Raw genomic sequence first — 24,530 nt, 5'->3', positions numbered from 1 at the left:
TTTGATTATTCATTTGCTTAGCATTTGTCTGACAACACAAAGCAAGAGCAAACTAATGATTGTCCACTGTATTACCGTAATACCAGCTCTTCATCTAAATTATGTTTATATAATTATTCCAGGGAGTACATTCTCAGAACGGTCTTCTGTTATTGCAGGGATTTCAGTAATGCCTCTGACCATATTTATAGCAATCATTAATGTCATTGTTTTCTACTTAATTAGGGTACAATTTTGGAATAGGTGTAGGGAAGAAGAGGTTTCTTAGATTTCATAATTCTACTATTGATTCTCTTGATGTGACAATTAAATTTGATACCAACCCAGCTTTAAATGACCATGAAATAACTTGGTAGATAGGTTATCATAATCATCAACAGCATCATTTTTTCATTCCTTTTGACAAATAGCAAAACACCCAGTAGAGTAGTAGAACACAGTGGTTCCCCGATTATACGCTGTAACCATGTCAAGCATTGCAGGAAATTTATGAAAGCCCAGGAAAGTGGTCCACATTTATGTTCTAGCCTTCTAAACAGTAATGGTTCCGTGGCAGAATCTGCACTGCAACATGTGGGAGAGCATCAGGGCTCTGCATCGTTTTCCAAGATCCCAGGGAAAGCTGGGACTCTTCGATCCTATTCTTTCTAGAGTAAATCACAGCAAACAATGATCTCCTTTGAATTTTTCATTTATTTTGGTGAGCGATCCCAGTACGGTGTTTTCCCTGGATACCCTCTTTGCAGGGCTATAACTTTCTATGTTACAGGATATAAGTTAGATCATGGACTGCAACCCATAATAGTATTATAGGGAGTATAATCACAATGAGCTATTTCGCTGGGGAATGTAATGACATAAAACAATCAGTCAGACCATTTGCAAAAGCGAATGGTGTGGTTAAATGTTTCATTCTTGAAACAGAAATATATTGACCTAATGTGGCTATGGGCCTGAATTATGATTGCCTGGTGTACTAAATAAGTTTACCGAAGATTGCTCTGACTGTAACATGTGGACTATTGTTGCCAACAGCCCACTTCCTCTCACTGGTCTCCAAAGTGGGTTCTACTTCCTCAGACTTAAGAAGCAGAGTTTTTCTTCCGACGAATAACCAACATGCTTGTCAGGTATTTGAAAACACACAGCATTTTAAATACTTTTCACATTTGGGAACTTCTGTTAATTGTTCGGACATTACTTATTTTTCACAGATTGCATTTTATTACTTCTCCAGCCAAGTGAGTGGCAAATTAGTGGCTGGCCTTCAAACCACATGTGGTGGTCCCATTCAGCATTTATGGCAAAACACAGCTGGGCTCCAGAATCAGTGGGAGAGAAATGTCATGAACATCCAGAGCAACCAGAAATTTCAGGTATGTGTGTTGTATTTTCTAACCGTAACATTGAAGGAAAAATGATAAACTACAAGTCCTTAACTGATGTGGGAAACAAAGGCAGAAGAAAAACTATTAAATTTCCTTACTACCTACAGCACATTGACAAGTCCTTAAAACAGGCAGAGTGACATTCCTCTGGGGACTCAGCTGCTTTGCTAAGGGCAAAAGGCAATCTTAGCCCAACCCCTGGGACCCTTTAAGTCTACTTTAACATATAAAAATTCCTTTGGAAACTTCCTTTATCTTTACCCCCAAGATACATGTTGGCAATCATCCCCCAAGCATATGACCCACTGATATACACCTGAAGGGTCTCATGACTCAGGTTTTATTAGACAGTAGTAAATGACATTTTCCCAACAATAGCTAGCCCTCTCAAGGTCCTAGAACCTTGCTTCCAAAATTCCTTAGAGACTTACACTATCCCTAACCCCCTCCCAACTTGAAAGCATATAATGGGCCATTCCTCATGACCCCAGTGCAGCCCTTTCTGCCCATGGGTCTTATCCCCATGCTTTAATAAAACTGCCTTTTTCCACCAAAGACGTCTCAAGAATTCTTTCTTGGCTGTCTGGCTTTGAACCCTAATGCCTTTCCTATATCATTAAGAACAGATGAATTAAAAGTAGGATGACCACTGTCCCAGTTGGCCAAGGACTGAGGGATTTGCCAGGACTTTCAAGCCCTGAAACCGAAGTCTCAGGAAATTGGGATGTCCAGTCACCCTAAAAGACACCTTTAAAAGAAGGTTTTAAATTTATGTATAAAAACTAAAGCTGAAATATATTAACATATATTTATATATCAGTAAACTATATCTTTCTAATTATCTTCTTAATTTCTTAAATACCCTTCTTTTTCTATTTCTCTTACTATTCCAACCTCCTCTTTCTTTTCATTTCTTATTCTTAAGAATTACTTATCTTCCAGACTTTTCTCATGCTTTTGAGAGAACAGGGTTATATTGGGTAATGAGGAATTAGACTATTTGATTTAAATACTAATTCCAAATGCTGTTGAAGTAGAATAATTGTCATATTCATTTCATGGCTAAACTCAAATTATTCAGTACAGCCTTTATTTTCCAAAATAATTTTGAGAATGAAAGCCCGTGCAAGCCTATAAAAGACAAACTTATTTATTCAGCCTAATAAAACTTACGTATGGTGGAAATTATAACGTAATGATTACTATAGGAGTTCTTGGTAATGCATCACATATTTTTACATTTGAGAGAGCCAAGAAAAATTTCCCATTAAAAACAGGATCTTAAAGCATTTTATTCTGAATGAATCTGCTTTTTTAAACCTGGTTTGCAGGCCAATTTAGCCAACTCGGATAAAGCAGGTTTCCTTTATCATCTATTATTTGAATAGTATAATAATCAATTTTATAATTTTGATACATAGCAGAAAATCATCTGCTATGTGATGGATGGACTTAGCACTTGCTTAACTATAGGGATTGAATTGGATTGAATTTTAACTTCAGTTATTTTGAGTGGTAAGAGGAAGGATGGGAGAATGAGCAGGATTTCTATTATAAAATAGAATTATAAGCTATAAGAATGGCACATTTTCTTAATTGATCTGTCATAAATTCACTATAGTTTGAAATTTCAGGCTTTTGTAAACTAAATGGGGATCCAAAGAGGATCAGAGAAAGTCACTTCATAGATGGTTAAATGACACCTAGGTGATAGGACTTTAGAGGAACTATATGGTTGGAAACATAATTCTGTCATTTGAAGCTTTGCACTCCATTGAAGTTAAATATATTGGTGTGTGTGTAGAGAGGGGCGTGGCAGGGTATCTTAAGTCATCAGGCATTTACGCCTTCCTGTGAATGATTGATTCATTTATTTAACAAAGACTCACTTAGAGCACTCAGGATGCACCAGGTGGGATTCAGAGAATGTTCCTAGTACATGTAAAGAATTTTCTACCAGCTTTATTGAGATATAATTGATATATGTGTAAGTTTAAGGTATGTAATGTGATGATTTGATGCATCTACATTGTGGAATGATTACCACAATAAAGTTAGTTAACATATCCATCACATCACATAATTACAATTTTTATCATGCAGTAAAAACATTTAAGATCTACTCTCTTAGCAATTTGCAAGTATGTAATACAGTATTATTTGCTATATTCCCCATGCTGCTTATAGATACCCAGAATTTACTCATTTTATAGCTGGAAGTTTGTACCCTTTGACCAACATTTCCCCATTTCCCCCACCATGCAGACTCTGGCAACTAAAAATTACTCTGTTTCTGTGAATTTGGCTTTTATAGATTCCACATATAAGTGGATCATAGAGTATTTATCTTTCTGTGACTTTTCTCACTTAGCATAGTACCCTCAAAGTTCCAGCCATGCTATCATAAGGGGTAAGATTTCTTTCCTTTCTTGGCTGAATTTATATATATGTATACCACATTTTCTTTATCTATTTATCTGTTGATGGACACTTAGGTTATTTATGTCTTGACTATTGTAAATAATGTTTCAATAAATATGAGAGTGCAGATATCTCTTTGAGGTAGTGATCTCATTTCTATTGGTTATATACCCAGAAGTGGGATTGCTGGATCATATGGTAGTTCTATTTTTAGTTGTTTGAAGAACTGCCATACTGTTTTTCATAATGGCTGCACCAGTTTACATTCCCACCAACGGTGAACAAAGGTTCCCTTTTCTCCACATCCTTCCAAACACATTATCTCTTATCTTTTTGATAATAGCCACTCTGACAGGTGTGAGGTGATATATCATTGTACTTTTGATTTGCATTTCCCTGATGATCAGTGTTGTTGAGTATCTTTTCATGTACCTGTTGGCTATTTGTATGTCTTCTTTGGAATGATGTCTATCTTTGGAATGATCTCTATTTTATTTGTGTGTGTGTGGTTTTTTTTTTCACCATTGAGTTGTACGAGCTTCTTATATATTTTGGATATTAACCCCTTATCTGATAGATAGTTTGTAAGGGGAAGATTAATGATAGGCCTGTGGAAGAGAGACTATGTGTTCCTGGATTTGGTATGTGTGTGTTTGTGTGTGTATGTGTGTGTGTGTGTGTGTGTAGACTGAGAACTTTGAGCACCAATAATGCATCTAATTTGTAGTGGATATTCAAGTGTCATTAACTGCTAGAGAAGTTTCTAGTTTATTTCTTTCTTAAAAAGATTTTATTTATTATTTATTTGAAAGAGAAAAAGAGAGAGAGCATGAGAGGAGGGAGAGCATGGGGGGGGGAAGGGCAAAAGGAGTGGAAGAAGCAAGCTCCCCATTGAACAGGGAGCCCAGTGACGCAGGGCTTGATCCCAGGACCCTGAGATCATGACCTAAGCTGAAGGCAGATGCTCAACCCACTGAGCCACCCAGGCGCCCCTAGTTTATTTCTTTTTTTTTTTTATCTTTTTTTTTTATTCTTATGTTAATCCCCATACATTACATCATTAGTTTTAGATGTAGTGTTCCATGATTCATTGTTTGTGCATAACACCCAGTGCTCCATGCAGAATGTGCCCTCCTCAATACCCACCACCAGGCTAACCCATCCTCCCACCCCCCTCCCCTCTAGAACCCTGTTTGTTTTTCAGAGTCCATCGTCTCTCATGGTTCATCTACCCCTCCGATTTCCCCCGCTTCATTCTTCCCCTCCCGCTACCTTCTTCTTCTTCTTCTTTTTTTTCTTAACATATATTGCATTATTTGTTTCAGAGGTACAGATCTGAGATTCAACAGTCTTGCACAATTCACAGCGCTTACCAGGGCACATACCCTCCCCAGTGTCTATCACCCAGTCACCCCATCCCTCCCACCCCACTCCCCACTCCAACAACACTCAGTTTGTTTCCTGCGATTAAGAATTCCTCATATCAGTGAGATCATATGATACATGTCTTTCTCTGTTTGACTTATTTCACTCAACATAATACCCTCCAGTTCCATCCACGTCGTTGCAAATGGCAAGATCTCATTCCTTTTGAGGGCTGCATAATATTCCATTGTATATATATACCACCTCTTCTTTATCCATTCATCTGTCGATGGACCATCTTGGCTCTTTACACAGTTTGGCTATTGTGGACATTGCTGCTATAAACATCGGGGTGCACGTACCCCTTCGGATCCCTACTTTTGTATCTTTGGGGTAAATACCCAGTAGTGCAATTGCTGGATCATATGGTAGCTCTATTTTCAACTTTTTGAGGAACCTCCATACAGTTTTCCAGACTGGCTGCACCAGCTTGCATTCCCACCAACAGTGTAGGAGGGTTCCCCTTTCTCCGCATCCCCACCAACATCTGTCGTTTCCTGACTTGTTAATTTTAGCCATTCTGACTGGTGTGAGGTGGTATCTCATTGAGGTTTTGATTTGGATTTCTCTGATGCTGAGTGATATTGAGCACTTTTTCATGTGTCTGTTGGCCATTTGGATGTCTTCTTTGGAAAAATGTCTGTTCATGTCTTCTGCGCATTTCTTGATTGGATTCTTTGTTCTTTGGGTGTTGAGTTTGATTTCTTTATAGATTTTGGATACTAGCCCTTTATCTGATATGTCATTTGCAAATATCTTCTTCCATTCTGTCGGTTGTCTTTTGGTTTTGTTGACTGTTTCCTTTGCTTTGCAAAAGCTTTTTATCTTGATGAAGTCCCAATAGTTCATTTTTGCCCTTGCTTCCCTTGCCTTTGGCGATGTTTCTAGGAAGAAGTTGCTTCGGCTGAGGTCAAAGAGGTTGCTGCCTGTGTTCTCCTTTAGGATTTTGATGGACTCCTGTCTCACATTGAGGTCTTTCAACCATTTGGAGTCTATTTTTGTGTGTGGTGTAAGGAAATGGTCCAGTTTCATTCTTCTGCATGTGGCTATCCAATTTTCCCAACACCATTTGTTGAAGAGACTGTCTTTGTTCCATTGGACATTCTTTCCTCCTTTGTCGAAGATTAGTTGACCATAGAGTTGAGGGTCCATTTCTGGGCTCTCTATTCTGTTCCATTGATCTATGTGTCTGTTTTTGTGCCAGTACCATGCTGTCTTGATGATGACAGCTTTGTAATAGAGCTGGAAGTCCGGAATTGTGATGCCTCCGGCTTTTCTTTTCTTTTTCAACATTCCTCTGGCTATGCGGGGTCTTTTCTGATTCCATACAAATTTTAGGATTATTTGTTCCATTTCATTGAAAAAAGTGGATGGTATTTTGATGGGGATTGCATTGAATGTGTAGATTGCTCTAGGTAGCATTGACATCTTTACAATATTTGTTCTTCCAATCCATGAGCATGGAACGTTTTTCCATTTCTTTGTGTCTTCCTCAATTTCTTTCATGAGTATCTTATAGTTTTCTGAGTACAGATCCTTTGTCTCTTTGGTTAGATTTATTCCTAGGTATCTTATGGTTTTGGGTGCAATTGTAAATGGGATCTACTCCTTAATTTCTCTTTGTTCTGTCTTGTTGTTGGTGTATAGGAATGCCACTGACTTCTGTGCATTGATTTTATATCCTGCCACTTGACTGAATTCCTGTATGAGTTCTAACAGTTTTGGGGTGGAGTCTTTTGGGTTTTCCACATAAAGTATCATATCATCTGCAAAGAGTGAGAGTTTGACTTCTTCTTTGCCAATTTGGATGCCTTTGATTTCTTTTTGTTGTCTGATTGCTGTGGCTAGGACTTCCAATACTATGTTGAATAGTAGTGGTGATAGTGGACATCCCTGCCACGTTCCTGACCTTAGGGGGAAGGCTCTCAGTTTTTCCCCATTGAGAATGATATTCGCTATAGGTTTTTCATAGATGGCTTTTATGATATTGAGGTATGTACCCTCTATGCCTATACTCTGAAGAGTTTTGATCAAGAAAGGATGTTGTACTTTGTCAAAAGCTTTTTCTGCATCTATTGAGAGGATCATATGATTCTTGTTCTTTCTTTTGTTAATGTATTGTATCACATTGATTGATTTGCGGATGTTGAACCAACCTTGCAGCCCAGGGATAAATCCCACTTGGTCATGGTGAATAATCCTTTTAATGTACTGTGGGATCCTATTGGCTAGTATTTTGGTGAGAATTTTTGCATCCATGTTCATCAGGGATATCGGTCTGGAATTCTCCTTTTTGATGGGGTCTTTGTCTGGTTTGGGGATCAAGGTAATGCTGGCCTCATAAAATGAGTTTGGAAGTTTTCCTTCCATTTCTATTTTTTGGAACAGTTTCAGAAGAATAGGTATTAATTCTTCTTGAAATGTTTGGTAGAATTCCCCTGGGAAGCCATCTGGCCCTGGGCTTTTGTTTTTTGGGAGATTTTTGATGACTGCTTCAATTTCCTTAGTGGTTATAGGTCTGTTCAGGTTTTCTATTTCATCCTGGTTCAGTTTTGGTAGTTGATACATCTCTAGGAATGCATCCATCTCTTCCAGGTTATCTAATTTGCTGGCATAGAGTTGCTCATAATATGTTCTTATAATTGTTTGTATTTCTTTGGTGTTGGTTGTGATCTCTCCTCTTTCAGTCATGATTTTGTTGATTTGGGTCATTTCTCTTCTCTTTTTGATAAGTCTGGCCAGGGGATTATCAATCTTGTTAATTCTTTCAAAGAACCAGCTCCTAGTTTCGTTGATCTGTTCTACTGTTCTTTTAGTTTCTATTTCATTGATTTCTGCTCTGATCTTTATTATTTCTCCTCTCCTGCTGGGTTTAGGCTTTATTTGCTGTTCTTTCTCCAGCTACTTTAGGTGTAGGGTTAGGTTGTGTACTTGAGACCTTTCTTGTTTCTTGAGAAAGGCTTGTATTGCTATATACTTTCCTCTTAGGACTGCCTTTGCTGCATCCCAAAGATTTTGAACAGTTGTGTTTTCATTTTCATTGGTTTCCATGTATTTTTTTAATTCTTCTTTAATTTCCTGGTTGACCCATTCATTCTTCAGTAGGATGCTCTTTAGCCTCCATGTATTTGAGTTCTTTCCGACTTTCCTCTTGTGATTGAGTTCTAGTTTCAAAGCATTGTGGTCTGAAAATAGGCAGGGAATGATCCCAATCTTTTGGTACTGGTTGAGACCTGATTTATGACCTAGGATGTGATCTATTCTGGAGAATGTTCCATGGGCACTAGAGAAGAATGTGTATTCCGTTGCTTTGGGGTGGAATGTTCTGAATAGATCTGTGAAGTCCATTTGGTCCAGTGTGTCACTTAAAGTCTTTATTTCCTTGTTGATCTTTTGCTTAGACGATCTGTCCATTTCAGTGAGGGGGATGTTAAAGTCCCCCACTATTATTGTATTGTTGTCGATGTGTTTCTTTGCTTTTGTTATTAATTGCCTTATACAATTGGCTGCTCCCATGTTAGGAGCATAGATATTTACAATTGTTAGATCTTCTTGATGGATAGATCCTTTAAGTATGATATAGTGTCCTTCCTCATCTCTTATTATAGTCTTTGGTTTAAAATCTAATTTGTCTGATATAAGGATTGCCACCCCTGCTTTCTTTTGGTGTCCATTAGCATGGTAAATGGTTTTCCAGCCCCTCACTTTCAATCTGCGGGTGTCTTTGGTTCTAAAATGAGTCTCTTGCAGACAGCATATCGATGGGTCTTGTTTTTTAATCCAGTCTGTTAGCCTGTGTCTTTTGATTGGGGCATTTAGCCCATTTACATTCAGGGTAACTATTGAAAATAGGAATTTAGTGCCATTGTATTGCCTGTAAGGTGACTGTTACCGTATATTGTCTGTGTTCCTTTCTGGTCTATGTTGCTTTTAGGCTCTCTCTTTGCTTAGAGGACCCCTTTCAAGATTTCCTGTAGGGCTGGTTTTGTGTTTGCAAATTCCTTTAGTTTTTGTTTGTCCTGGAAGCTTTTTATCTCTCTTTCAATTTTCAATGACAGCCTAGTTGGATATAGTATTCTTGGCTGCATATTTTTCTCATTTAGTGCTCTGAATATATCCTGCCAGTTCTTTCTGGCCTGCCAGGTCTCTGTGGATAGGTCTGTTGCCAGTCTAATGTTTCTACCCTTGTAGGTTACAGATCTCTTCTCCCGAGCTGCTTTCAGGATTTTCTCTTTGTCTATGAGACTCGTAAGTTTTACTATTAGATGTCGGGGAGTTGACCTATTTTTATTGATTTTGAGAGGGGTTCTCTGTGCTTCCTGGATTTTCATGCGTGTTTCTTTCCCCAAATTAGGGAAGTTCTCTGCTATAATTTGCTCCATTATACCTTCTGCCCCTCTCTCTCTTTCTTCTTCTTCTGGGATCCCAATTATTCTAATGTTGTTTCGTCTTATGGTATTGCTTTATCTCTCGAATTCTGCCCTCGTGATCCAGTCGTTGTTTATCTCTCTTTTTCTCAGCTTCTTTATTTTCCATCATTTGGTCTTCTATATTACTGATTCTCTCTTCTGCCTCATTTATTCTAGCACTTAGCGCCCCCATTTTTGATTGCACCTCATTAATAGCCTTTTTGATTTCTACTTGGTTGGATTTTAGCTCTTTTACTTCTCCAGAAAGGGTTTCTCTAATAACTTCCATATTTTTTTCAAGCCCAGCTAGTATCTTTAAAGTCATGATTCTGAACTTTAGATCTGACATCGTACTAATGTCCATATTGAGTAGGTCCCTGGCAGTCGGTACTACCTCTTGTTCTTTTTGTTGAGGTGATTTTTTGTCTTGTCATTTTGTGCAGAGGAGAATAGATTAATGAGAGAACAAATGCTAGCAGAGTAACCACGTCCCCAGAAAATATACTCTAAACCAATCAGAAATGACCTGAAGCAGTGGGATAAGAAAGGGAAAGAGAGAAAAAAGAAATAAAAGAAAAAGATAAAGATAAAAACAAAAACAAACAAAATAAAACAACAATAACAACAACAACAAAACCGGAATGTGATCAAATATGATCTATATGGTATATAGATCAGTGCCACACACTAGATTTGGGGTGTATTTTGGTCTTTTAGAAGAAAGTGCCTCCCAAAATTTTAAAGAAAGAAAAACTTATATATGTACAAAAATAAGGGTTGATATGATGAAGGGATGGAATATGACTGTAAAAATGGAAATTATAAAAAATTTTATAAAAGGAATTGATAAGAAGTTGTTTGTAAAAAGAAAGAAGAGGATTTAAAAAAAGAAAAAAGAAAAAGGAAAAAAAAAGGAGAGGATGTGATCAGGCAGGGGAATAGAAAACACCATATACTAGAGATTTAGGGTATATTTTAATCTGTTAGAAGAAACTATCTCAAAATTTTAAAGAGAGAACAACTTATATATATAAGTCAAAAATATGGGTAACTAATATGAAGGGATAGAATATGACTCTAAAAATGAAAAATAAAAATGTTTTTTTTAAAAAAAGGAATTGATAAGATGTTGGTTGAAAAAGGGAAAAAGAAAAATTCAAAAAGAAATAAAAAGACAAAAAGACAGTTAAAAAAAATTAACTTTAGAAGACTAAAGAATCATGGTAAAAAAGCCGTGAATTCTATGTGCAGTAGTCCCCTAGCGCTGGAGTTCTGCCGTTCTCATTTATCGGTAAACTTGGTCTTGGCTGGCTGTTCTCGCTGATCTTCTGGGGAGGGGCCTGTTGCCGTGGTTTCCAAATGTCTCTGCCGGAGGCGGAATTGCCCCGCCCTTGCCCCCTCCCGGCTAAGTAATCTGCTCGGGTTTGCTCTCCGGGCCTTTTGTTCCCTGCGAGCTTTCCGTACAGCTTTGGAGGCGGAGAGTGAAAATGGCGGCCTCCCAATCTCCGCTCCGGAGGATCCGAGAACTCGGGGCCCCGCTCCTCAGTGAGCCCCCAGAGAAAAGCCGTCAGTCACTCCCGTCTCCCTGGTCTCCGGCGCACTCCGTGCTCACCCGGCCTGTGACCGCGCGTTTCTATCTCTGGCACCCGACCCCGGGTGGAGTCTCCAAACCCAGCAGATCCCTGCGGTGCACTCCCGCGCGGCTCCTCCCGGGGAAGAAGGTGAGTCTCCCCGGATCTGCCGCTTGTTGGGTCCCTGCTGGAGGAGCAGGGGCCCGACTGTGCCCCGGATCATGGTTTATGGCCACCCCGAGCTGAGAGCCCGCGCCTGGGCTCCGCCTCTGCAGCCGGCTTCCCTGCTCTGATACCTGGGAGCTCTGCCGCCCTCAGGCACCCCCGGTCTTTCTGTGACCCCGAGGGTCCTGAGACCACACTGTCCCGGAGGGTTCCACCCCCCGCTTAGCCACCAGAGTGACGTCCCTCAGCGGAGCAGACTTTTAAAAGTTCCGATTTTGTGCTCCGCGGCTCTATCACTTGCCAGAAGCGGCCGAGGGAGGCCCCTCCCCTGCCGTCTATCCTCCCGAGTATCGCCTCGGATTCACTTCTCCGCACGTCCTACCTTCCAGAAAGTGGTCGCTTTTCTGTTCAGAGAGTTGTTGCTATTCCTTTCTTCGATCTCCTGTTGGGTTTGTAGGTGTTCAGAATGGTTTGATCCCTATCCAGCTGAATTCCTGAGAGGAGATGAAATCCAGGTCTCCTACTCCTCCGCCATCTTTCTCCGCCCCCCTTGCCCCTAGTTTATTTCTTAACACTTTTCTTCTTGCTCCCCATGTCTCTCTGTCTTCTCTCAATAACAAAGCAAAACAAAACAAAACACAAGAGCAACAAAACAGAGCCAAGAGTGCTTTTGAGGGGATTGAGTCACAATGACTGGATGCTGAAGGATGGACTTGCTGAAAAGTCCCTTCTGTCTGTATGCTCACATAAACTTTAATGACTGAAATGGGAGTTTGTGTATAAACTTTGTCAGCATTTACACATCTTTTCTGACTCTGCTTCAGAATCGATGGTAAAAGAATCCTACCTAACCTATCTTTGCCAAGCTTTGTGTCTTCTCATCTCTGTCTCCAACTTAAGGTCAAGGTCTTTACTGGCAGGTAGACGGACAGAGACTTGGACATTGGGTAGAGCTGGAACCTGCTGAGTCTTGTGTGTTAAACCTTTTAAAACAACTTCCTTGTTTTTCCCAGACATCCATTCCTAAATGGCACATTGCAGGGGCTGATGATTAAATATGTGTAGCAGCTAATATAAACCTTAAAACTCCCAAATATATCACCTCCAGGGCCGTTGAGCTGTACCTGAGGCAGCGAGGTTATTCACTTGGGTGCTTTAAAATGCGGCAGTGGCTCCAGCAAAAGCAGATGCATGTGCAGTATATTAACTTGTTTGCCAAAATACTTTATTGCTGATATGAAAACAGCGCCTCTACCTTAGAGGCTTTGTAAAACTTGGGAAAGCGTATGACTCTCTTGGGATCCTTTGGCTACACCAATCTTTAAGATTGCGGGTAGCAGCTGTTCCATGCTTTTGTTTAGCTGGGCCACAGAGATGCACTATGCTTGTCATACTGCCCACCACCCGCTCATAGCTTCGTCCTGAAAAGTTTTAGCAAGAGGCTTCTTTGAGGGCATTTTGTAATCAGTGTCTCCAGACAATAGCTGCTGCCTCATCAGTTTACAAGCCTCTGAGAATTACTCTGTTTTCTGCAATTTCCCCTCCACGCTGCCTTCGGACAGTTTTAAAGCCATTCATGCTTCCTTTAGAAATATCCACATAGGAGATTTTAGTTTCAGCTGGACCCTGGCTTAGGATGGGTTTCTGAGAAAGCCTCTGGATCTGGCTGTTGTCATGTGGGGGCTTTATTACCTTTATCTGTAAAGTACGAGGTCCATGCCTTAGTAAAATTGAAGCCCATTCATTTCTGAGGGACTACTGCAACATGACAAGGAAGGGTGTTTATACATCTAGTCAACAAAGATAGCAGCATTTAAGAAAGTTCTGAAGATGTTTAAGGAGTATCAACATCTAGGATTTACTGAGCACTTACTATATGTAAGGCACTGCATTTAGTCCTTTGTATATATTATTTTATTGGCCCTGCATGGCAGTCTTCTGAATCAGAACTATAATTCACCCCACTGTTCTTATGAGGATTAAGAGCTTCAGAGAGTGGACTAACCTATTAAATTCCATCCAGATTAGAACCCAGTATAGTTTGATTTCACATCTCAATCATTTACTCACTGAGCTGTGATCATTTTTTTATCATGTTAAAGCATTATAAGGATTTATAAAATATGAACAGAAAAAATCCAAGATTTTGGATTTGGATTCTAGATTTGGCCAAATATGTTGCAGGTGACTCATTAAATATTCTTTTGCCTGCTGTGTTGGATAAAACAACAATATTACACATTATTCTGCTGATTAACTGCAATTGCATTTCTCAAAATTGTAGACTTAAAGCAATTCATTTTGCTATTGTCCTAAAATATTTGCAGAAGCAGAGAATAAACCAGGCTACACATATAGCAGAAATTTAGTATCAGATGCAAGTAAAACCGTCCCTCACTCTCCTTTTCTTTGTTCTTGAAGGCGCTTATGTATTGGTTTTATGGGTAGGAAGGAAAGAATACTGTATTACTAAGTATATCACTGACTGTGGTTTTCACATCCAATGTTTGGATTCTCAAAATAAATGAGAAGTCAGTGCCTGAATTTTAAAAAGATACTGAAGCATTTTAAATATGCTATTACCTACTTGTCATTTCGTTGATATTTTATTTTGACCTGCCGAAGAGTTCTTAGCAGCCTTGTGTTCAGAAACAATAGATTTTATTAACATGGATGAAAGATAAGTTATTCATAAAAATAAAATAAATACAAATCATTAACTTAAAAAATTTTATTCCCAAACTTTTCTAAATCATAATCGGAGTCATTTTCCCTTGTAAGTCAAGAATATTTGCTCTGTGAACCCATGATGGCAAAAAATTACTATCATCTTTTTGCATTTCACATGTTTGCTTGAAAAATAATATCGAATGCAAACTACTGATTAAGAAAACTTTAATATAATAAATACAACTACAAGAGGTTCTGTTCATGCAGTTATTAGTGTCATCCAAGTGAGTTCATGTCCATTATTTGGCTACTGCCAAAGGTTCATTAAAGATTTAAATCTTAAAGCACTTGATCGCTGACCCCTTGCCTCCCTTAGAGGCCATCTTCTCTTAAAATGTTTGGGGTGAAAGCAATTTGTCTGTTATTTACTATTGGATCAGTGTAGCCCATACCTGACTTCTGTGATGTTGCCAAATTTCTAACGCTATTATCGGGATTTATTTTCTTTGCTAGTTTGCTACTCTTTGCTTTATTTCCCCTGATACAGTTAAAATGAGGTGGATGTTTGGAAAAACTTATTTGCCAAAGTTTTGGGGAAAACAAAGAATGCTAGACCTCACTTTTCTCAGAAATACAACTACCATACCATACGAAAACATGGCTTCTGACCATAGACCTGGCTTTTAAAAAAAATCATCTTGAGATTCCACTTTCTTGAGCTAGTTCAACCCACCCTTTTTTTCAGGATCCCAACCAAAATCTCTGGAAAGTCTTTCTGTTTAAATATATTTAACTTGAGTATTGAGTTATGTCTGATGGGTCTTAAGTTTTGTTTCTGTTTTTGTTTTTTTTAAAGATTTTATTTATTTATTTGACAGAGAGAGACACAGCGAGAGAGGGAACACAAGCAGGGGGAGTGGGAGAGGGAGAAGCAGGCTCCCCACGGAGCAGGGAGCCTGATGCGGGGCTCAGTCCCAGGACCTGGGACCATGACCTGAGCCGAAGGCAGTCGCTTAACGACTGAGCCACCCAGGCGCCCCAGGTCTTAAGTTTTATAGCTACACAGACCCATTGGTGACTTTACCTACATTTAGAGAAATAGTGTTCTTCTTAAGAAAAAACATTTCCTCTTGCTGAACCAGTGGGCTCAAATGGCAGCCAATTTTCACACTAACTTTCATTCAGTTAGACCGAGTTAACATATAATTTAATTGACTCAAACAAATATACATATTGCAAACTCCGTTGGAGAGGACTGAAGGTGAGAAGGTCATTTAAAAGCCTTTTCATTAGATCAGGAGTGAATATACAGGAGCAGAAGTAGGAATAGAAAAAAGAGAGGGCTTCACAGGTCTTGATGGATTGGATGTGGGGCTAGAAGAGAACGTGATTCTGCAAGCTGTTTTGGAGTTTGGAGCATTGAAAAGTGGCAGTCTTCCGGTGCCATTGTCAGAGAATGGGAGTCACGGGACAGGTCCAGTGTGAGGGGAAAAAATATTATGACTTAGAAGTGACTTTGTGTCATTGGGTAAAAATGTCCAGCAGGCTGTGGAGATACAGGCGGAAAGCTCAGAAAGGCGGTTGACATTTGTGATATAAATTTGTATTTCAGGGTAACAGTTGAAACCCTGAAAATCAGTGGGTTTGAGAAGAGAGTGTGGAGAAAGAAGTAAGAGACTGCTGATTAGTTCACACTTACTTCTGCTTCTCTCTTTAAATATGGTTACCACTGATGTGTTCTTAGTTCGGCAAAAACAGGTGAAAAGGCTTTCAAGAAGGATAAAATTTTTAATCTGTAGAGAATAGATTTTTTTTTATCTATAAACACACTATTCATACAATAGCTTAAATACTTTATGATAACTCTGTGTTACGATAATAGGTAACACTTTTTTAATACTAACTATATACCAAGTGCTGATATACATGTAATAACTCATTTATCCTTGCATAAGTCTTATCATATAGGTACTAACTTATTATTACTATTTTAAATACTTTATTTATTTATTGGAGAGAGAGAGAGCTCACTTGTGAGAGAGCATGAACTGGTAGGGGAGGGGTAGAGGGAGAGGGAGAAGCAGACTCCCTGCTGAGCAGAGAGCCCAAAGGACAGACATGGGGATCAATCCCAGGATTGACCCGACCTGAGCTGAAGGCAGATGCTTAACCAACTGAGTCACCCAAGTGCCCCAATAGCTTATTATTTTTATCAGTACCTTTTTACAAAGAAGAAAAGAGAGGTGCAGAGATGTTAAATAACTTCTCTAAGGTCCTGTTGCTATTAAGTGGTGTAGCTGGGATCTGAACCTAAGTAGTCTGTTTCCAAACACTTACATTAGCCACTGTGCTCTCTGCCCTCAGATAAAATCATCCCTATTTAACAGTCTTTTCTTTCCCCTCTGAAACAGCTTTTTATTGAACAGCAAAGCAAAATTGCAACACAATTTTAAATGTTTGTGTTAGGTCACAAAAGGGATGCAAAGTGTTTTCAGATTATTATATTCATACAGCTAAAGTATTCATTGAATCTTACACCAATACAAACAGAAGATTATTCCATGACTAAGAGTAACCCAAATTGGGGTACCTGGGTGTCTCAGTCAGTTAAGCATCTTACTTTTGATCTCATTCAGGTCTTGATTTTGGGGTCCTGAGTTCAGGCCCCATGTAAGGCTCTATGCTGGATGTGGAGTGTACTTAAAAAAAAAAAAAGAGTAGCCCAAATCTAATAACCAAAACTATATTAGTATCAGAAGTAATATTAAAATGTTAAATAGCAAAAGATATCCACTAATTTTATTACTAAATGGAATCTACAAACTAAATTTTTAGAAACTGTAAAAAGAATGACTAAAACTGTAAACTAAGTAGTTAGGCTTACAGAAAATTCTGGAAAAGTAGTGAAATAAAATACTGAGAAAATAATCAATTAGTATGCATGTAAAACTCTCCCATTTTATTCATGATTCTGATACTAATACACTGTAAAGCGATTTTGTAAAAGTTGATCTGCTGGGTGCTACAAATAAACCTTGAGGCTAAACTCTGTAACTATTGTCTTCTAGATGTGGTTTACTTGAGATTAGTCACATTTAATCTACTTTCATGTATGTATTCCCAGAAAGATCTAGTCTCTACCAGAGATCACACAATCTGTAGTAAAAACATTTGGAGTTGGTTACTACTGTTTGCCAAGTACTTTTCCCATCCTATTTCTATTTTTCCTCAAAACTTTCTATTTCAAATGTGTAACCAGAGCTCATCTTTTCAGATGCCAAGTGGATTATTTTGTCTACACAACAGTCTTTGATAGGCCTTTTCCAACATGGTTCTGCTTTACAAGTAGTCACATGGTTATTCTGTTTTATGTGAAGAAAAGATGACTCTCTTAGGGCTACATGTTGACATATTACTTGATAGGTTGTGGATGTTTCACATCATATTTTTAATAGTTTAGTAGATAGCATCTGATTTGAAAGGAAATATATCAGTACATCATGTTGTAAAGAGAATGTGTTATGACAAAATGATCTGCTAGGGTCTACTATATGCAGATCAGTTGTCAAGCTAAAAAGCAGTGCTGACATTTTGAAATAATAAAATGTTTATATTATAAGCAAGGCTGAATAGTGCACACAGTTTAATGCATCTATGAATTAAGCCTCAAACATCACTGGTATTCATTGGTGAGGTTGGGATAATACTCTCCACCACCACACCAATTTTCTGTTGATTTAAGTAACTATGAAATTGGAGAGTAGTTTCTTCCTAAGTTTCTCAGATTTATTATACCAGAGTATTTTCTCTTGGTGCAGGCTTGGGCTGGATTTACATCACAATATCACATTCACTCATTTTTTTAAAGATTTATTTATTTATTTGAGAGAGAGAGAGAGTGAGCAAGAGCGAGTGTGAGTGGGAGGAGGGGCAGAGGGAGAAGGAGAGAGAGAATCCTCAAGCAGACTCCTCACTGAGCATGGAGCCCAATGCAGGACTCAATCCCAGGACCCAGAGATCATGACCTGAGTTACAATCAAGAGTTGGATGCTTAACGGACTGAGCCACACAAATACCCCTCACATTCATTCATTTTAATAATAAGTCACTGCACAATCATTTCTAGTCACTGTCCCAAGTTTTGTTTAGATAATGTCAGAAAATGCACAGAAGGATATAGCACAAGGATATCCAAGGCAAGTCTGTGAACAAAATTTAGAGAACCAGAGGTGGAAATAGGGCACAATTGCAAAATACCAAGAACCAGAGATCAAGATGGAGCTGGGTCCAAGAGCTGGTAAATACTAAATAGTATGAACACATACGAACCAGAGATGATTAGATGGCAAAAACCAGATGAATATTGCTTCATTTCACAAACATGTTACATAACCTATGGTAGACATTTGAGATACAGAGATGACTATATTTTCTTGTCCTTGAGAGTGTATGCATGGATCTCTTTCCACTTGGAATTGGCATGGTCACCAAAGTATTTCTAGGAAGTGACATGTTTTTTATTTGTAGGCTCTGTGCTATAAGACTGTGAGACAGTGATATTCCTTGCTTTGTGCTTTTGTTTTGTTTTTCTTGTGCAGGTTGTTTTTCAAGGTCAAATAATTTCAACTCCTGAACAGGATGAAGTCATAGCTATTGATGATATATCTTTCAGTTCAGGCTGCTTGCCTGCAAATGGTAAGAACTTTTTCTCATTTTGATCCTTATTCTGTACATAAATTCAGTGCATTTTAAACATTGTGTAATGATTTTCATTCTTTGAATGAAATGAAAGCGTTGTATAATGCTCTTTCTTTCTTTCTTTCTTTCTTTCTTTCTTTCTTTCTTTCTTTCTTTCTTTCTTTCTTTTCTTTCTTTTGCCTGATGTTTTGAAGTGGGCTATTTTCCATCATATAACAATGTCTAGGTTTATGCCAGAAGTGAAAATAGGCTATTTTTTCACTGAGTCTGATGCTCTAAAGAGTGGAAGTGATAATTTAGTCTCAGATTTGAAACATTGTAGCAATGTTTACACTGGCTAGTTAAATCTCACCAAGAGAACTCCTTGCCCTTTAGGAGACTAGGTGAAAACTGGCTTCTCTAGGCTTGAAATTGTCTTCTTGGGGAATTGATTTGACTCTTCCACTGAAAGACACAAGTGGAGAGAGATATTAGTTATAATCTATTTTCTATTTAGACTGAAACAACTAAATCAATAAGCCACATACACCAGATCTAAAAAATTATCCATATTGGTCCTTTGATTATATTAACTGAATTCTATTCAATTCACCATGCATATTGTTCTCAATAGAAAAGTTTAATGTTCAAATTATCAATTGGTCAGGATAAATTAATTTAGTCTAATGATCATGCAAGAATCATATATACGATTATAGATAGTTGATAGCTTTTTTTCCTTTTTAAATGTTATGATATAGCATAATATGTGTGTGCTTTTTTTTTTTTTAAAGATTTTATTTATTTGAGAGAGAGAATGAGAGACAGAGAGCACGAGAGGGAAGAGGGTCAGAGGGAGAAGCAGACTCCCCACTGAGCAGGGAGCCTGATGTGGGACTCGATCCCGGGACTCCAGGATCATGACCTGAGCCGAAGGCAGTCGCTTAACCAACTGAGCCACCCAGGCGCCCCTATGATATAGCATAATAAAGACAGCTATTTTGTAAAGAAGATTCTAAGTTCTAATTTGGTACAAAGATATGGTAGTTGTGGTCAGTTACGTTTCAAGAACAGAAGAGATGAGTTGATCTACCTAAAGGAGACCAAGGAATCTTGATAAAGGATGCCTGTATTATGCTTTGATTTTAAGTAGCACTTGTGCTGGTATGATAAGAGATTTATAGGAATGTGTCTCTTGCCACTTAGACCATGGTAGAGTTTTATAGGAGCTGCGGACAGCTCCTTCCACACTGGAATACGAAAAGATTTCTTTCATTTTTATATTTTCAGTTCTCAGTATATTTTAGATGAGAAATCATGATATGATATGATAAAATGAAATATAGATAAATTGAAATGGAGAACTTTAAGGGAACAGACTGTAAGCTCCACCCATTTCCTAGAAGTATAAACCTCAATGCCTTTTCACTGACAGAAGGTAACATTTACAGGATTTATTGGAAGGGAAGCAATAGATCAGGAGAGAACATACTGTTGCCCACAGGCAGAGCAGACACAACTACGTCTGTTCTGCCGTTCAGTCTCTCCTCATGCTCTCTCTTCTGTTACCCTGCATGGTATTCCTGGGTCCAGAGTGCGGCCAGCTTGGGCTTGATTTGTAATGGGGCAGCTAGTCCCTAACTGTGATCACTTCAGCAGGATCTTTATATATCTCATTTTATAGTTTCTGCAGAAACTGAGATCTGCCAAACATGATCCCCAGCTAGTCCTATGTATTGCTCAGTCTAGCTAATCACCCCCCAAAGAAAATAAGGAATGAAATCAGCTATTGGCTGGACTTTTCCTAACTGTAAGGAAAATTAGGACCTGGCCTCTGCCATTGAAACTTTGCATTACAAATGTACACAGGAGCATGCTGGGGTTGTGCTTGGGACTTGACATCGCCTGTAATAGGACTCTGCTATCATTTCACAGATGAACTTTCTCTCCATCTTTGGACCTGGGAACCAAAGCCATTTCCTTAATTACCCATGATCCATCTACTGGGACAAAGGTCAATGTAGATGGACGTAATAAATATTCCAAAGACAAATGCCAGATTTTTAGTAAGCACTTAAAAAAGCTCTATAAGATCACTATAGAAGTGAAAAAGCAATAGTCACAGGAGTGAGAGCACAAGAAGTTGGACATTCAATGAAAGGTCATGGTCAAATAGAAAAAATATTGGTGTCTATAATTTCTAAGACGATAGTTCCAGATAATGTTACAACCATATTGTTTTTGAGGTGGTGTGGAAATAAAGTTTACTGAAGATAAGGCATGAATTTTAAAGCAAAGTTATTGGCTAGACCTTTCACATGGATATTAAATTCATACAACATTACAAGGTTTGGGATTAGAGGAGATTTTGAAATCCCAGACTGAAGTCTTCCATGAATATGGATGCATGGATGACCCAGGGCAGTAAGTTGGATGTCATGAGCCAAGACGTTTCCACACACAGAAGAATAAATGAATCAACATCAGGGATTTAGAAGAATGGCGACTTTAATTTTAGGCCTTGTGTTTACTGGGGCATTGGGAAAGGATGTCATCCCTCTGGAGAAGTGCAAAGAAGTAGTTTCTTTTTGGAAAAAGACAGTATCCAGGTAAGGTCACACAGTATGTTCTTTGAAGTTGAGGGTGCAGGGAGTTTTGTTTTTTGTTTTTCAAATAGAATGAGGGTTGATGACATATTTAAACTTTTGGGAGGAAGACAAAGCAGCATGAGGATTAATAATGGAGAAAAAGAATAAAGTGTAATGGAATAAGATTGATATTTGGTTGGAGTTGCATTTTGTAAATGGTAGGGATGTGAGATATGGTAATATTATATAACATTAAATTTCCAAATGATTCTCTCTAGTCAAGTTCAGAGGCTCTAATGATAGACTAACCCTAGTCAATCACCAGAATCAAAAAGAGAAGTGATTGATTCTGAGCTTTACCCCAGACTGCTAGATGGGAATCACTGAGGATGGGGCCTGCATTTTAAAAAGGTTCTCAGGACACTTTTTGTGAAGCCAGCCGACCTCAGGTTTAAGAATTGAACTAGGATTTGGGATGCCTGGGCGGCTCAGTCGGTTAATTACTGGACTCTTGATTTTGGCTCAGGTCATGATCTCAGGGTCATGGAGCCTGCTCTCTCTCCGTCTTTTTCTCCCTCTCCCTCTGATCCCCCACCCCCAACCCTGCCCCTGCATGCATGCCCGTACTCTCTTGCTCTTAAAAAAAAAAAAGAAGAACCAAACTAGCATTTGGGAACCATGTGTCCTGGTCTCATGTTGATTACTGCACTTGGCACTGAGTGTTCTGGGACAGAGTGTCAGCTGAATAGAGAGTGGTTTCAGTCTCATGCAGTCCTGATGGTGATGATCAGGGTGCATCTGAGACATGTAGGCAGAGCCAACTCAGCCTTTTCCAGACATCACCATCAGAAATATTACCCCAGTGAAGGGTGGAGTTAGGCATGCATTTGAATGCAAGAAAAGAGGAGTTTTCTTAGGTGACTTAAGAAAACAAGAGGAGATGGACAGTTATGATGTGATTCTTCAACTTTGATACTGTTAAAGTCAAGGACTAAGGGATTTCCTTGGTATTTGCTTCATGCTTACATTCTTGAAATGACTGTTGAGGTTCTCTACATCTCACATCCAGGGCAGGAGGAAGGCAGAAATGAGAAAGGGCAATGTTTTTGGCCATGCTATTGGCTAGATGATTGTCACATGGGTACCTTGGTTGCTAGGCAGACCAATAAAACTGAGGCAGATTCAGCCTCTGTAATAGAGGCAGGCAAGGAGAACAGGTTTATGAGCTGTGTGAGCAAATATTTTCCAGAGAAACTCAACATCAGCATACTTAGAAGTAAATTCCAGTTTTCTTTCAAATCTGTTCCCTTGCCTATATTCTCTTTTTAAATTATTGACATCTGGTCTCACTCAGTAGCCTAGGAGTCATTCTTAAATCATTCTCCCCTTTTCTTACCCCTGTATTAATTTAGTTAAAAAATAGTGGTGAGGGCGTGTCCTTACATTTTTCAAATTGTCTCCTCTTATTTATCATTATTATTTATCCAACTGTGACTTCATTTAAGTATGTATTTTTCCCCTGGATTTTTAAAAATTCTGGTTTTGATCTATTCAGCTCTACTATCCAGTACTATGTACTGTCCACCAGATTATACTTCCTAACATATAAATATGACCAATCTCTACTTGTTAAAATCTATCAATAACTCTTATTGTGTCCAGAATAAAATTCAAAAAATTTTTAAAGATTTTATTTATTTATTTGAGAAAGAGAGAATGAGAGACAGAGAGCACGAGAGGGAAGAGGGTCAGAGGGAGAAGCAGACACCCTGCTGAGCAGGGAGCCTGATGTGGGACTCGATCCCAGGACTTCAGGATCATGACCTGAGCTGAAGGCAGTCACTTAACCAACTGAGCCACCCAGGTGCCCCAAATTCAAATTTCTTATAAATTCTCATGATTTCAAATTTCTAAGCTCTCGTGATCCTGCTCTCGCACACCAGCCCAACTTCCTCCTTCACAGTTGTACAAGAATCCCCAGACTCGGGCCAGAACAAACTGCTTGGTAGTTTAGCAACACAGTGTCATCTCATTCTTGGGTATCTTTGTAAACTTTGCTCCCTTGGCCTATTTCATGACTTTTTTTTTTTTTTTTGTGACTGTCCTCCTACTACTTATTCTTCCAGATTGAGCAGACTGAGTGGAGGTCTCTTTTCTGGGAAGCCTTCTCTTACAGAAAATTCCCCCCCCACTACCCGCCCCCCCCCCATGCACCGTATTGATTTATTTTCATAGCTAAACACTAAGTTTCTTGAGGAAACAGTTACTAGTGTCTTAGTGCTTTGTGGGTCTCCAGCACAGAGCAAACATTTAATAAATATATGTCAACTAAATGACTCAACACTGAACATGTGCAATTATTTAAGTATCAAGTATTTGGGAATTTGAATAAATTCTTCTTTCCTCTGAGCTACAAGTGCTCCATTTCATAGAGCAGAGATTTAAATAAAATATCATGAGACTATTTTTTAGCAGTATTTATATTTATGCTAAGAATATATATTATTTTTTGGCTTTTGTTTTAACATCAGAAATTAAGGTATGTCCTCAAGCTATCTAATGTGATTTTATCTGAGACTTCTAGCTTCCAAAATCATTAGAAGATAAATTTATGTTGTTTAAGTCACGAGATGTGTGGTTCTTTGTTTTGGCAGCCCTAGCAAACAGTTATAGAGGATTTCCTGAGCTAATTCTGTAACATATGAATTCTTTCTCATCTGTAGCCACCAAAGTCTCTGCTTAGGAGAATAGTAGTCTCTACATTTTCTGAAGAGCCTGTAGTTTTCCCATCAGTATTGAAGCCAGGATATAGAGATTCATTTTTAAAATGCTAAAACTAAGTAACTCTGAATTCTATATCCATTGAAAATATCCTTCAGGAATTAAGATAAAATAAAGACATTCTCAGATGAAGAAACTATAGAATTCATCACCAGAAGACCTACTCTAAAAGAAATGCTAAGGCAGATGTTCCGCTGAAAAAAAAATGACAGAGGAATATTTTATCAGTAGGAATAAAGAAAGAACGACTGAAGTCATAAATATCAGAGTAAATATAATGGAATGACCTTCTCCTCTAAAGATTTTTAATGTACGCAGGACTCTTAAAAGCAGATTTTTGAACATCCCTTTGGTGGGTTCAAAGTATGTAGATGTAACAAATATGGTAAGTATACCATAAAGTTGGGAGTGTAGAAGTCCATAGCTTTAAGATGT

General features: G+C 38.5%; 1 protein-coding gene across 1 annotated transcript in view; it reads left to right on the top strand.

The window, feature by feature from the left end:
- The window catches only part of MALRD1 (MAM and LDL receptor class A domain containing 1), a 790,469-nt gene that overhangs the window by 37,562 nt on the left and 728,377 nt on the right, over positions 1-24,530 (top strand). The window contains exons 4-6 of the mRNA XM_064590300.1: positions 1,036-1,130; positions 1,215-1,376; positions 18,648-18,744. Of these exons, the coding sequence (XP_064446370.1) occupies positions 1,036-1,130; positions 1,215-1,376; positions 18,648-18,744 (354 nt within the window). The remainder of the gene's footprint in view (positions 1-1,035; positions 1,131-1,214; positions 1,377-18,647; positions 18,745-24,530) is intronic.

This window comes from Mirounga angustirostris, unplaced genomic scaffold (assembly GCF_029215605.1).
Source record: "Mirounga angustirostris isolate CCGP_5_RB_7025 unplaced genomic scaffold, mMirAng1.0.hap1 SCAF_5, whole genome shotgun sequence".
In the NCBI taxonomy this organism is placed as follows: Eukaryota; Metazoa; Chordata; class Mammalia; order Carnivora; family Phocidae; genus Mirounga; species Mirounga angustirostris.
The sequence above is the reverse complement of the archived record's forward strand: the minus strand, read 5'-3'. Positions and strand labels throughout refer to the sequence as shown.